The sequence below is a fragment of the Engraulis encrasicolus genome, chromosome 15 (genome assembly GCF_034702125.1).
Source record: "Engraulis encrasicolus isolate BLACKSEA-1 chromosome 15, IST_EnEncr_1.0, whole genome shotgun sequence".
Classification (NCBI taxonomy): Eukaryota; Metazoa; Chordata; class Actinopteri; order Clupeiformes; family Engraulidae; genus Engraulis; species Engraulis encrasicolus.
In genome coordinates this window covers 21,293,422-21,308,421 of record NC_085871.1, presented here as the reverse complement: position 1 = coordinate 21,308,421, position 15,000 = coordinate 21,293,422, and the positions used below count along the sequence as shown (strand labels likewise).

The 15,000-nt window shown below is 42.4% G+C and overlaps 2 protein-coding genes across 2 annotated transcripts in view; one reads left to right on the top strand and one right to left on the bottom strand.

Annotated features, from left to right (window-relative positions):
• ccdc3a (coiled-coil domain containing 3a) overlaps positions 1-658 on the bottom strand; it is a 27,684-nt gene extending 27,026 nt beyond the window's left edge. The window contains exon 1 of the mRNA XM_063217936.1: positions 1-658. This exon is cut by the window's left edge and continues 268 nt beyond it. Coding sequence (XP_063074006.1) covers positions 1-139 — 139 coding nt within the window. The 5' untranslated portion in view covers positions 140-658.
• Positions 659-1,662: 1,004 nt separating this feature from the next.
• The window catches only part of optn (optineurin), a 23,755-nt gene continuing 10,417 nt past the window's right edge, over positions 1,663-15,000 (top strand). The window contains exons 1-9 of the mRNA XM_063217212.1: positions 1,663-1,937; positions 5,695-5,862; positions 6,103-6,296; positions 7,765-7,911; positions 8,794-8,858; positions 9,561-9,671; positions 10,079-10,181; positions 11,330-11,445; positions 13,270-13,419. Coding sequence (XP_063073282.1) covers positions 5,730-5,862; positions 6,103-6,296; positions 7,765-7,911; positions 8,794-8,858; positions 9,561-9,671; positions 10,079-10,181; positions 11,330-11,445; positions 13,270-13,419 — 1,019 coding nt within the window. The 5' untranslated portion in view covers positions 1,663-1,937; positions 5,695-5,729. The remainder of the gene's footprint in view (positions 1,938-5,694; positions 5,863-6,102; positions 6,297-7,764; positions 7,912-8,793; positions 8,859-9,560; positions 9,672-10,078; positions 10,182-11,329; positions 11,446-13,269; positions 13,420-15,000) is intronic.

Genomic DNA, 15,000 nt, shown 5'->3' with positions numbered 1-15,000 from the left:
TCTCGGCCAACTCCGCGCGACAGCCCTCGCTCAGCGGCCGCCACTCCGTTGGCAGTTGGCACGCTGTCGCGAGACCCAGGGGGCACAGCAAGAGGCCGAGTGGCATCAAGAGCGCGCGCAGCAGCAGCAGCAGCAGCATCTTTTTCCCACGCTATTGCTGTGCGCAACAAGTGTACACGAACTCTCACAGAGCGCTGCGCCAGGCACCACTTTTGTTTCCAAGCGATGCGTTGCCAAGGGTGCTGATCCGATGTCAGTCCTAACACAACACTTCACTTTTCATTTGTGGGACATGACATGATCTGCCACATGCAGCTAAACCACTCCAAGGCACGACTCATGAAGCCACATGAAGATCAGCCTTGAATATCCTACCGTTGTACACACACCGCTCCGAAACGTCAACTCACTCTTTCTGTCATGAAATTAATCCATTTCCAGGGGTGTCCTGCAGGTTGTTTTGATGGCATAAGGCCCCTTTCTCATGTGAGATAAAGCTTTGGCTTGTGTAGATCCATGTCAGTTGCTCTGATCCGCTACATCCAGCAATTCTGAACTACAATGGGATGTGGTGTGGTGGTAGTCGGCTCTCCACGGGCGTCAAAGGCAGCATTCCACTGGAGCCACTGCTCCGTGTGCTCATTCTCTTGTGCCTCTCGCCCCTTCTCCCAACAACACAAGAGGCTCTTCAACGGCCTTATTAGTAAGGCTCGTCTTCCAGGCCAATGAGACAGCCCCGAAAAGTTCCACGAACCAATGGCAAACTTTGCTATTTCCCATACTTTTCTTTTCCCTCTGTCTACTTTTTGGACTCCCACGGCGTGACATTCTGTCACACACGTTGACTCGCTGTGGAATGCTTGAGTGGGCAAATGCTTCACGACAAAAATGCACTGAAAAACGGGAATATTTATTGTTGATGTCCAGGAGGACTCGATTTCACTCCTCACTTTAGGCCTACATGTGAAAGTGTATTATTTTATTCTAGAAGCTAAATGCACGATATAGTTGAAACGTTGTTTTCACAGTTCACTTTTTCCATTTCAATCCTTTGGAAAGTATCTTAGGCTACATGCAGGACATTAAATGACATTGTGTACATTTGCTTGTACAATTAGCCTATGCACATAATCAAAAACCTATTATTTTCAACATATGGGGTGCCAACTCACACAGGTATGCATAGGGTGATAAATTAGTTGGTGCGCGCGCACGCACGCACGCAAACACACACACACACACACACACACACACACACACACACACACACACACACACACACACACACACACACACACACACACACACACACACACACACACACACACGTAGAAATGTCCAGAAAAGATATCGTGCAAATGACGCCATCTAGCGGCATAATATAGACATTAGACATTCGCCCCTGCCTTTCTGGCGAGGTGGGCTATCCTACCCTACCCGGTTTAGAATAATCGCATGACTTGTTGAAATGGTTTGATTTGTAAATAGAAAATAAAAGTACGTGTTTATTAGACTCATAGAACGCCAACGTTGTTCATAAAGCCACCAGCCAAATAGGCCTACTGTCGCGCAAGGTCATAGCCTACACGGGGAAATCCCACTGCGGCGGTATTACCATCAGCTGACCAAAGACACATATGCGCTGCGTGGATCGTTTGTCTGCCACTCAGGTGCGATCACAACCACATGTGTTTTGGGATTAAATAGCACCGTCGACCCATCCACATTCACTCGAGATCGTACTTTTTTGTTGAACCGCTGTGGTCCAGGCAGCAGCTGACAGTTTCCGTCAGAGGCGTGTTTACGTAACGTCAAAACCAGGAAGAGAAACAGAACATTCCACACCAAGGGAGTGAGAGAGCTAAAAAGAAAGTGTTCTCAATCGTCAGACCTTGAACACTTTTGTTTTGGCCACGTCGTTTCGCAGAAGTAATAAGGTTTGTACAAACACGACATTTACATGTGGAAGCTGTTTTGAAACGCATTTAAAATACCTGCTCAGAACTTTGTAAGGGGAGAAGCTAGTTTGAACTCATTTCAGGGTCACGTATCCGTGTGGATTGTTTTGGTGTTGTGACACTGGTGTAAAAGTTACATGAAATAGCCTGCTGTCACCCGTGATCATATTCAATGTATGAAATTGCTTTGAAGGGTTAAACACGTCGTTAAGGCTCAATGGAGAGTTAAACCTGCGTTATTATTGTGTCGCACTATTGTAACAAACAACGCTAGCATTAAAATATGGGACCACACTGAAACCCGATCTACAGTAGCACCTTTGATTACTGGGCCATATCCATGACCTATTTGTTTGTTTGTTTTTTTATATAGGAAATTGACTAGTCATCTTGTAGGACCATGTGATTGGATTATTGAATTTAGAGTGCTGCTGCGCAACAGCAGAAAGTAATTAAACTCGTGTCTTTTCAGCCATTGATGTGCGCAGCTATTCTGGACTTTACGGTCCCATTCACTTCAATTCATTTTTTTGGCGTTTTACATATTTCGGACCGTGCGGACGCCGCTGTACTCGTGCGAGGAAAACAACAATTGTCTCGGGTGCTAAACATGGTCATGGAACGGCTTGCTTAACCAGAATGGTGTGTGTTGTGTCATTTCGAAGATAATTAAAGAAAATCTTATTACAATGGGATTTCTCATAGGCATGGTTTTGCATGTCTCTTATCTCTTTTCATGTTGACTGAGCTATCACCGTTACAAGTTTACAAGGTGCACAGCGCACATATGTATGCATACAAAAAGGAAGAATACATTTCACAGTGTAATTCTGCAAATAATTCACTTCAAAGTTAAGTGTTATTACATAGGCACCATGGTCATCAATATGTGTGTAAGAACAAGTGAAAAAACAAATCGGTCAGTTTGTCAAAGAGGAGACGGTAGATATGCACCATAATACACAGTATTCATCGAAATATGCTCATGAGTTATATGCTGAAGAAATACTGTACGCACAAATATCTATTTACTGAATTAGACTAATCATGGCCTATCAGAAGTGAGGTAACATACACGAGTGTAAAACTGTCCTTTGATGGGCCTTGAACCCACAACCTGTGGAATAGTAGGCATGACTCCATCCACTAAGCTTCCACAGTTTCAGTAAAATTTGTTTGACCAGAAAACTTCTTGTTGTGCACATTATCACAGCACTAAAAAAATCATATAGGCCTACAATCATTTCTTCATCATACTTCAGACAATGAGGTAATGGTGCAGGGAAAATATATTTTATATGATTTATTGTGTTAAAATGCACAACGACGACATATCTTTCTGGTCTTAACATTTCTTATGAAACTGTGGTAGCTTAGTGGATGAAGTCATGCTGTCCATACCATAAGTTGTGGGTTCTCAAGGCCACTCAGCATTCAACTTTTACTCACGTGTATGTAACCTCACTCCTGATATAGGCCTACATTATAAGGCTTATTGGGAAAATAAATATTTGTGCCTTCAGTATGTCTTCAGCATATCTTTCAGGAGCATATAGCGACACATACTGTGTATTATGCTACATATCATCCACAGTGTCTGCTTTGAGAAATTAATCATTCTCAATTTGCACTACTTATTACATATGTGGTATGATCTGTTAACTTCAGAGTTACTTATTTTCAGAATTACAGAAAGTTCTGATCACTCTGCACATTGTAAGATGAAATGGTGATGACGCAGTGAACATGCTAAGAGATATGAAACCTGTCCAATCATGCAAATGACATCCCACTATAATAAGATTTTATTCAATTTTCTTCAAAACAACACAACACATTGCAGAAATTCTTGTAGCCATCATATGTAGGCCTATAGGATGTAATGGAAGCATTTGCCCATTGTCAGCAGCGCAAGCACCCTTTTCTCACAGACCCTTGATGTGCCCTACAGACAGACTTGAAGTACTTTGTACATGGGCCCATCTAAAACATGCAGTACAATGTTAAGATTTTGTTTGTTAATTCTTAACCTACAAACATGGAAAAGACAGAGGAGATGGAAGACATTGGAAACTTCTTGAATGTAGCAATCCCATTACAATAGAAACAACATGAATTGTTTGCCAATTAATGACTATATGTAGTAGCCTAGCCTATAATGTTATATAGCCTAATAGTGAGTTAAATTGAATCCGAATGTCTCAGCGTGCCCTACAATATCGCCCCCCTGTGGCCACATTAGCTAATGAAGATAATGTTGCTTGAGTGATATGTGGCATGTGCATTATTGAGGAAAGAGACGTAGGCTATGTGCCGTCAGTATTTTTCCTTCATATCATTCAGAAGCATGGTGTGATGCATACTTTGTACTATGGTGCGCATATCTACCATCTCCTCTTTGACAAACTGACCCGATTGTTTTTTCACTTGTTCTTACACACATATTGATGACCATGGTGCCTATTATGTAATAACACTTAACTTTGATGTGAATTATTTGCAGAATTACACTGTGAAATGTATTCTTCCTTTTTGTATGCATACATATGTGCGCTGTGCACCTTGTAAACTTGTAACGGTGATAGCTCAGTCAACATGAAAAGAGATAAGAGACATGCAAAACCATGCCTATGAGAAATCCCATTGTAATAAGATTTTCTTTAATTATCTTCGAAATGACACAACACACACCATTCTGGTTAAGCAAGCCGTTCCATGACCATGTTTAGCACCCGAGACAATTGTTGTTTTCCTCGCACGAGTACAGCGGCGTCCGCACGGTCCGAAATATGTAAAACGCCAAAAAAATGAATTGAAGTGAATGGGACCGTAAAGTCCAGAATAGCTGCGCACATCAATGGCTGAAAAGACACGAGTAGAAAGTTAACCATCTGACTCCTGCATCGTAGTTGGTGCCATGGTTTCAATACAGCGAGCAGGGCAGCGAAACTGCAGGTGACAACATAGCTACTACACACTGTGGACAGTATGACAGTAGGTCAAGGATGACACAGCTAGTTTGAGGGGAGTTTTCTGTGAGTCATCGTCATGTGAAAGATAGCTTTGAATTCCCTGTGCCATGCCAAGGATACGAATTACCCAGCTTTGGAATGCTTCCTATTAGTAACTTATAGCTATATAGTTCACAAAAAGTTGCTACTAGGCCAAACCAACCCTGTTATTTTTGTCTTCTTGGCTGGGTCTTGATTGGGTTAAACTGGTCTCATGTTAGCCTGACTCTAAACAGACCGAACCCATTCATCTGGCGAGATTTATGTTAGTCTGAAGTACCCCTTGGCTTGCTCCCATAACTTCCTCCAGGATTAGCCAATTTAAGTTCATAGTTCATAGTTCTGCACCAAAACCTACCCTACCACTTCTACAACTATGCATGTCTACTACTACAACTACCACCAAAGACCATAAGCTGTCTCTGCTACTAAGCACTACTACTACTACTACTACTACGAGTAGTAATAGTGGTAATTAACTAAAAACAGTGACCGTGTTCATGTGTTAGTTAAGCCCAGACTCACTCGTCTCTTTCCACAAATCCACCACAAAGGAGATTGCGAGGCAGCAACATGATTGTGTTATTCCATACTGCTACTACTACTATTCCTACTAGCACTAGGCCTACTACGACTACTACCACTATTACCATATGTCAAACTATAGCTCTGTAGCTTATAGTTAATCTTAAACTCATATATTTCACAATCATTGTAATCCACAGCATTCAGGAGACGGTGATCGAGGTAGCGAATCGATATGGCTTCCAGCACCCCGATGGTGAATGGGGACTTGAGCCGGGGGCCTGGGGCGCCTGGAGCTGGGGTGGGCAGCATGGAGGAAGCCCTGCAACAGATGAACATCCTGATCAAGGAGAACCACGAGCTCAAGGGTGCGTACACATGCAGAATAAAGCTTGTCGTGCATCTTGCAATGTGTGTGTGTGTGTTAAACTATGTGTGTATTTCATTCAGTGTCAGAATGTATGTATGTTTGATGGCCTTTGGTGACCACAGAGACAAAGCAGATCATCTCACCCATTTAGGAGTTTGGAGGACCTGATAGCTCTGTGTGTGCGTGTGCGTGTGTATCTATGTGTTTCTCACATTAGTTCTCTATTTGATGATCTCAGAGGCTCTGAGACAGACCAACTCGTCGATGAAGGAGCGTTTCGAGGACCTGTCGGCTTGGCGGGAAAAGCAGAAGGAGGAGCGGGACTTCCTGGAGAGCCGGCTGGAGGAGGCGCGGGGACGCGTGCTGGCCCTCAGCACGGAGAACGAGGCGCTCAGGAAACGCGTGCAGGAGCAGCAGGGCCAGGCGGGACAGGTTAGTACAGTCAGGTACAGTTGATTCCCAAACGAGGGGTCGGGACCCCTCAGAGGGTCGTGGGGGTACTGCAGAGGGGTTGCAAATAGAAGGAATTTTGTATAAAAACAGGAAAACCCAGTTTAAGAGTTAACATAATTCTATGAATTTGTCAGTCACTATACTGTATGTATAACGTTCATTATGTCTGTTTAAATCAACACTTTAGATTTTCCTTTACTTAAGACATGTAAAGACATTTATCTTAAAGATAAAACTTTTACATGTCTTAAGTAAAAGAAAATCTTAAGTGTTCATTGGTCAGTCACTGTTCCCTTGCATATCTGTTGTAATAAGTGCATTTGCTATTGCTGTGACCTTCAATGTTGGCTTGTTACCAATTCAAATATTAGACATGCTACGCTCTGCCAGACTGATTTGACTTACTGTGCCAAGTCTCTTGTATCTTGTATCTTGGTGTGAGTAGGGGTGGGTATTGGCAAGGGGTTCACGATTCAATGCGTATCATGATACACATGCCTCGATTCACTTCTATCATAATGCATTGCGATTCATGTACTATTGCAATGCATTGCGATATTAATTTCAGTAAATGTGTAAAAATGAGGAGATGAGCCGCTACCTAAAGTATGCCGTTATGTGTGATGCATTGTGTTCAGGGCTTGACATTAACTTTTTGTTCACTTTTTGCTCACCGGCCACAGTGACTAGTGGTTTTCCATAGTCACTAGCCATTCAGCCTTTCTACTAGCGAATAGTATGATCTTTCTTAAACCTAAATATAACGCAAGGCCCAAAAACAGGATATACGATACGTATGCTACTGAGATATGTCATACCCAAGAATAAGTTACTTGTCAAAGTGACTAGGGAGACTTAAATGAAATTGTTACTAGCCACCTCCAAGTTTTACCCTTTTTGGCCGGTTTGGCTGGTGCCAATGTCAAACCCTGATTGTGTTGTGTCTGACCATGTATCCATATTCACTACGTTAACATGATATTTTTAATTCCGAATTAAATATCTCCGTCGAGTTTACTTTGATCTTTCCTTTAATTCCGAGTTAAGAGGTGTTTACATGACGATTTCAAAGCGGAATTAAGCTTCATTCAGAATTAAATGGAATTAATTCAGAATTAATTAATCTCATGTAAACGTGCCCACTGTACCCATTTTTGGCCGTTATGCAGGTGCCAATGTCAAGCCCTGATTGTATTGTGTCTGACCATGTATCCATACTCACTACGTTTACAGGATGTTTTTAATTCTGATTTAATAATTCCGAATTAAATTTACTTTGCTTTTTCCTTTTATTCTGAATTAAGAGGTGTTTACACGACGTTTTCAAAGCGGAATTAAGCTTTATTCTGAATTAAATGGAGTTATTTCCGAATTAAACGTCTGGTGTAGGCGTAGTCAGTGTGGCAGTTAAATGTCTTATGTAAACGTAGCCATGTTGTTGTTGCAGGCGGAGGCAGGGGAGCTGGAGGCTCTGAGGGTTCAGTTGGCCCGCGTGCAGGCGGAGAAGAACGACCTGGTGGCCCTCAACTCAGAACTGCAGCTGAAGATGGGCAGGGAGTCACCGGACAACTCCTTCATCGAGATCCGCATCGCAGTACGTCCGCTCACACACAGAACAACAGCAACAGCACACAAATTATACACAGCACACGCATTGTATACCGTAGTTGAAGATGGGCAGGGAGTCAACATATTACAGTAGGCCCCAATGACCACTTACACACAATACTTACACCCCTTTACACACCTCTGCCAATCATAGTGGTTTGTGGTCGTGGTAATAAGGTACACGATACAAACTCGACACCCTAAACGCAGATGGTTTAATCTGCCACCAGATATTTAGAGGGGGAAAATCATATACACTAGCATGACTGTATACAAACTCAACAGCATTCACAGCGCGCACATTATATAGTTGAAGTAGGGAGTCATCTGACAACTCCTTCTTCGAGATCCGCATCGCAGTACGTCCGCTCACACCCTAAACACAGATGGTTTAATCCAGCCCCAGAAATGTAGAGCGATAGATGTATAACGTTCATTATATCTAGTTGTTTTAGTAACTCTTACGTTTTTCTTTTACTTCAGACATGTAAACGTTTTTTAGCGTTTACCTGACATGTTTTGACGGTATAGCTTCCACACCCTCTGATGAAGACGGAAGCTATACCATCGAAACATGTCAGGTAAACGATAAAAAACTTTTACATGTCTGAAGTAAAAGAAAAACTTTAATGTAAAGGGATTGAAATCATATACAGTAGCATGATAAGAGCATTGCTATGGCATTACCAAGAGTAAGTAAGTAAGACTTGGTTATTTTCACAAGAAGTTAATAGTGGAGAAGATGAAATACATTTTCATACTTCACAAACTAGTTTGTACAAATACCCGTAATCTGTATGTTTACAAACTGGAATAGCAAATTATCTTCAATTCTTAGTTTATGTCTGACTTTGGTTTTTTTTAACAGGAAGGAGAGCTGGATGTCACAAGAGACTTGCCCTCTGCTGAGGAAGAGCTCACAGCATCATGCATGTAAGTTGACTAAGTGTGTGTGTGTGTCTGTGTCTGTGTCTGTGTCTGTGGCTGTGTCTGTGTCTGTGTGTGTGTCTGTGTCTGTGTCTGTGTCTGTGGCTGTGTCTGTGTCTGTGTGTGTGTGTGTGTGTGTGTGTCTGTGTGCGTATGAGCCCAAATATGATAAGTTCTCGATGACAAAATTGCCAAAGCTGACGGCAATGCTTTTCCCCTAAAGACAAAAAAATGTTTTGGTTTTTTTTATCCGTTGCTATGGAACTGCTGAATGTCCCATGTTTACTTCCCCATTCTGACTTCATAAACGCATGTTGTTTCAATTGACGTTTTATTTTACTTGATTTGTTATTTTAATGCAACTGTGTAATTTTAATTTTGTAACTTGAGCCGCCACTTGGCCAGGACACCCTTGTAAAAGAGGTTCTTAATCTCAACGGGTTTATTTTTCCTGGTTAAATAAAGGTTAAATTTAAATAAAAAAAAAAAAATGTGTAAACAAATATGCAAAAACTCCTGCGCCATCAGTCTAAGATGTGCTATCGTGCTTTAAATCATCTGCAATCGATATCAATTTGGTTCTGTAACGCTGTGTGTTTGTGTGCGTGTGTGCATGTGTGTGTGTGTGTGTGTGTGTGTATTTGCACATGAGTGTTTGTTTATATTCATGTGCTCCTTGTGTGTGTGTGTGTGTGTGTGTGTGTGAAGGACACGTATGAAGTCAGAGGAGCAGACGGTGAGCCAGCTACTTCAGTCTCTGAGGAGTGAGACCAAACGCGTGGAGAACCTGGAGGCTGAACTGCAGACAGCCAGACAGAGGTACAGACGACACACTGCTACTCTTCAGTCATGGCAGCAGTGGCACAGTACTTGAAATTTATGGAGATACAGACTTGAATTAAACCAGTGGTTCCCAACCTGTTTTGACCCGGGACCTCATTTTGATATCCCAAACTTCTGAGGACAAAAATAAAAACATGATTCATATTATATAGATATTAATGGCAGTAATGGATATTGTATATATTGTAAATGGTGTTTTAAAGAGAATATTGAATATTTATGTCACATTACACAGTAATATTGTGTGTGTGTGTGTGTGTGTGTGTGTGTGTGTGTGTGTGTGTGTGTGTGTGTGTGTGTGTGTGTGTGTGTGTGTGTGTGTGTGTGTGTGTGTGTGTGTGTGTCTGTCTGTCTGTCTCTCTGTCTCTCTGTGTGTGTGTTAGGTTGGGAGAGTTGGAACTGCAGAGGCAGAGGAACAATGAGTGCAGCACCCAGACATCTCTACCGCCCCAGATGAACATGCCACACGACGAACAGCACGACAAGGTACCTGACACGCGTCACCTGTGACTTGTCATCTGTCGTGTGTGTGTGTGTGTGTGTGTGTGTGTGTGTGTGTGTGTGTGTGTGTGTGTGTGTGTGTGTGTGTGTGTGTGTGTGTGTGTGTGTGTGTGTGTTTATGTGTGTGTGTGTGTGTACATGTCACATGATGCAGAAAAGAACAAACAAAATTGTAGCGACAAGGTACCCGACACATCAGCTGCCGTGTGTGTGTGTGTGTGTGTGTGTGTGTGTGTGTTTTTGTGAGATGTGTGTAGTGCTTAATCAGCAAGGTTTGACGAGATCTGAATTCCTGGACTGTGTAACATTACCAGCATACTATATGTGTGTTGGCCTAGTAAACCAGACGAACCCGCCTATTGGCCAAAAGTACTGTATCTTGGCCTGGTGAGTTGGGTCTAGCCCTGTAAGAGTGCCATTTTAGACACAATGCCATTTAAGACACAATGCCATCATAAACCCCACAAAAAATGCGGGTTCTACATAGGTTACGGCTAGCCAAAAGCAATCGTTTGATTGGTCATAGCATTAGCCAACGCAATGCAGACTATAGTTAGGCAGTTAGGTAGGCAATTAGAAACATAACGTCAACAGCTCGGCCCCACCCACAGTCCTTAGCTATCGGAATCGTGTGATTCTAGACAAATATTTTCATGCTTTAGTCTGGTGGACCAGGTTGTATGTGTGTCACTTTAAAATCAAAAGTGACAAAAAGATGTCTTTCTTTCTTTCTTTCTTTCTTTCTTTCTTTCTTTCTTTCTTTCTTTCTTTCTTTCTTTCTTTCTTTCTTTCTTTCTTTCTTTCTTTCTTTCTTTCTTTCTTTCTTTTGTTTTTTTGTTTGTTTGTTTGTTTGTTTCTTTTCCCTTCCATTCTCTCTCTGTCTGTCTCTCTGTCTCTCTGTCTGTCTCTCTCCCTATCTTTCTCTCTGGTCAGTCAGTACGGGTGGCTGGCTGGTTTTCCATTGGTAATAGGTTGATTTGAATGGGTTTGGTTGGGTGGGCGGGGATTTGGTGGGTGTTTTGACTATTTTTGTGGACGTATAGACCATCTCTCTCTCTCTCTCTCTCTCTCTCTCTCTCTCTCTCTCTCTCTCTCTCTCTCTCTCTCTCTCTCTCTCTCTCTCTCTCCGCTAGTCTGCCAGTGAAGTGGAGAACTTGAAGACCCAGGTTAAGACGCTGGTCAAGGAGCTGCAGGAGCCTCAGAGCAAACTGGACGAAGCAGAGAAGATGAAGAAGAACCTCCAGGACAGGTACTGTAACACACACACGCACACGCACACACACACACACACACGCACCAGAATAGGTACTGTAACTCACTCACTCACTCACTCACTCACTCACTCACTCACTCACTCACTCACTCACTCACTCACTCACTCACTCACTCACTCACTCACTCACTCACTCACTCACTCACTCACTCACTCACTCACTCACTCCATGACACACACACACACACACACACACACACACACACACACACACACACACACACACACACACACACACACACACACACACACACACACACACACACACACACACACACACACACACACATCTGTCAATCTGTCACACTTACACAAATACAGGATGCACTCACACACAAACACGTACAGGACATTACCGATATAGACTTATCATGTGGTCACTTTGTTTAGACTACAAAGGGTTTTTTGCTTTCTACCTTGTTGTCTGCAGCAGCTGCATTCTTTGTGAACAGATAAGCGAAGATTATTGTATTTTCTCACCAACTACTTCTGCAATTGATCTTTGACCTTAGAATGTTGACTGACCAATCACAGCGCAAAAACGGGTCCGACCGAGGTCCAACACTTTTTGATTGACACTCTCCACTAAATGCTAATGCAGACGTGCACTCGTGTTTTCGGTCCCGGCAAGATATTACTGTCATATTTTGTATGAAAATATGGTCGGAAATTGTGTCTGAGGTGTTTGTTACACAGATGCAAGTGTCCTGATTCGCGATGTCGCCATTTACTTACAGTCACTGCATAAAGCTCGGTGACATCAGAGAATAGAGCATTTATCTGTCCGACCTAGCATCTGTAACCCAAGGTGGTGGGACTTGCATGAGACTGATGTCTAGCAGCCAGGGCTGTAACGATATTGTATCGAACCAAGAAATCGTGATGCAAAAAGTCACGATACTGAATCGTGATGCAAGAAGGCAGTATCGTGATACGCCCTTTCAAATTTCTGTTACCCTTCAGTCCAGAAAACAACCACATGATATAATGTGATAGTGCTTCCAAGCTTCAAGTCAATATCATTATTAGTTTTAAACTTTTAAAAAAATATTTGTAACCTATTCTATCTATGAACGATCATCAAAAAGATGCATTTAAAAAATCGTGGGGTGTATCGAACTGTAGGACAGAAATCGTGACGCGAACCGTATCATGAGTTAATTGTATCGTTTGAGCCCTACTAGCAGCGTAACAAAGAATCCTTGCTGCTGCGGTATCATTCTGCTTACTGACGTCGTCATGGGTCACCCAGGCAACAACATGTATTGATGTTTATCTGTGACTACGTATTGTCTGAAAAGCTTTTCAGCTTTGCTGAATGATGGTATCAGCTTGTGAAGAAGAGACTAGATGTCAAACATTGACTTTGTTTCATGTTTGCGTGTGCGTCTGTGTTTGTTGTGTGTTCTGTGTCGTGTGTGTGCGTGCGTGCGTGCGTGTGTGTGTGTGTGTGTGTGTGTGTGTGTGTGTGTGTGTCTCTATTTGCATACATTTCCTGTATGCTTACTGTATATGCGTGTGTGTGTGTGTGTCTGTGTATGTATGCGACTGCGTGTGTTTGTGTTCATACGTGCATTTGTCTTCATCTGTATGTTAATGCATTTCTGTGTGTGTGTGTGTGTGTGTGTGTGTGTGTGTGTGTGCGTGCGCGTGTGTGTGCGTGCGCGTGTGTGTGCGTGCGCTTGTGTGTGCGTGTGCGTGTGTGTACCTGCATCCGTGTGTGTGTGTGTGTGCATGCACGTGTGTGTGCGCGTGCATACCTGCTTGAATGTGCGTGCGTGCGTGTGCGTGCGTGTGTAGGTGTCGTGAGATGGAGCAGGAGCTGGTGAGCCTGAGGACTCAGCTGGGGGAGAGACAGCAGGTGCAGGCGGAGAACGAGAGACTCAGGCTACAGCTGGAGAGCCTCCAGGCACACAACAAGATGGAGCAGAAGAAGGCACAGGAGGAGAAGTGAGTATATACTGAACACATATATCCAGTCAGGGCCCTAAATTAACTTAGTTAACCAGCACACAACAAGCTGGAGCAGAAGAAGGCACAGGAGGAGAAGTCAGTATACACCCACTATAAGGCTCATTATACATACAGTATACTGAGGGTTCTAAATGAACACCACCACACAACAAGATGGAGCAGAAGATACTATGGCCAAATACTGGTGGAATTTCAGTTTGGGTGGTAGAAAAGACTAGCCACTTTGACCCATTAGTCAATGTGTGTTTGGCTAGTACAATTAACATTTACTAGCCATTTGGCTGGTGGTGAAAAAAGTTAATTTAGAGAGCTGCATATACTGTATACATAGTGTATGCAGGAGTATATGGGTCAGTGACGTTTCAGCAGTAGCTGAAGCTTTTAGAACCAGCACACATTCTTTTGTCAACTTCCGGGTTCCACAGAAGTCTGCACAAACAACATACAATCCAGTAATCCAAAATCCTTTTTTATCCACCAAAAACAACCCTCATAAACCGAACTGAACGCTGCCATGTTTGTTATTGTATCAAAACACTCAGACTTTTGCCGATCATTTTGTGCTGACTTCGGTGAAAGTTGTCATCCATAAAGACATGGATAACAGAGTATAGTATGGATGAACTTGACTGGCCTAACCTGAACCCAATAGAACAGCTTTGGGCTAAATAAAGAGTGGAGACTGAGAGCCAGTGTGTGACCTCACCAATGCACTTTTGGAAGAATGGTCAACAAATTCTATAAACACACTCCTCAACCTTGTGGACAGCCGTCTCAGATTAGTTCAAACTGTAATAGCTGCAATAGGTGAAACGATATCATATTGAACCCTGTGGGTTAGGAATTGGGTGACTGTTAAGTTCATATCTGAGTCATGACGGGTTAGCAAATACTTTTGGTAATATAGTGTATTTGAGTCAAGGCAGGTGAGCGAATACGTTTGGTAATATAGTGTATTAATGGACTAAAATCCACTATTTTGGATTTTGTGCAGTGCACGTGATTGTGACTTTGAGCTTTACTCCTTGAGCTGTGCTCGTATTATAAACATTGGGGCTTTCCGAGTGTGTGACTAGCGCTTTTATTTTGCACACCGCTGCACTATACCACATACAGAGGAAGGCCTGGGAAAAGAAGTATGAAAATGTGTCGTGTATTGTATGCATACTAAAAACACTGCGTTATATATATACATATACATGGTCACATGTGGTTAGTTTTACAACATGTGCATAGGTTCATCTGGTGTGTTTTGTTGTTATACAAAGCGGATTCCAAAAAAGTTGGGACACTTTGTATTTTGTGAATAAAATCAAAATGCTGGCATTTTCAAAACATTCAATATGTTAATAAGGTAGAGCATCATGTACAGACAACATATCAGTTGTTCAAGTCAAGCAGAAATATTATTTTGAGGTAATTATGTCATCATTTAAAATTTCACCCTTGCAACAAATCCCAAAAAAGTTGGGACAGGGCCAATAAAAAGCTTTTTATATCGGATAAGACTAAATACAACAAAAGGGATGAGACTGAACAGTTAAATACTTTGACTGA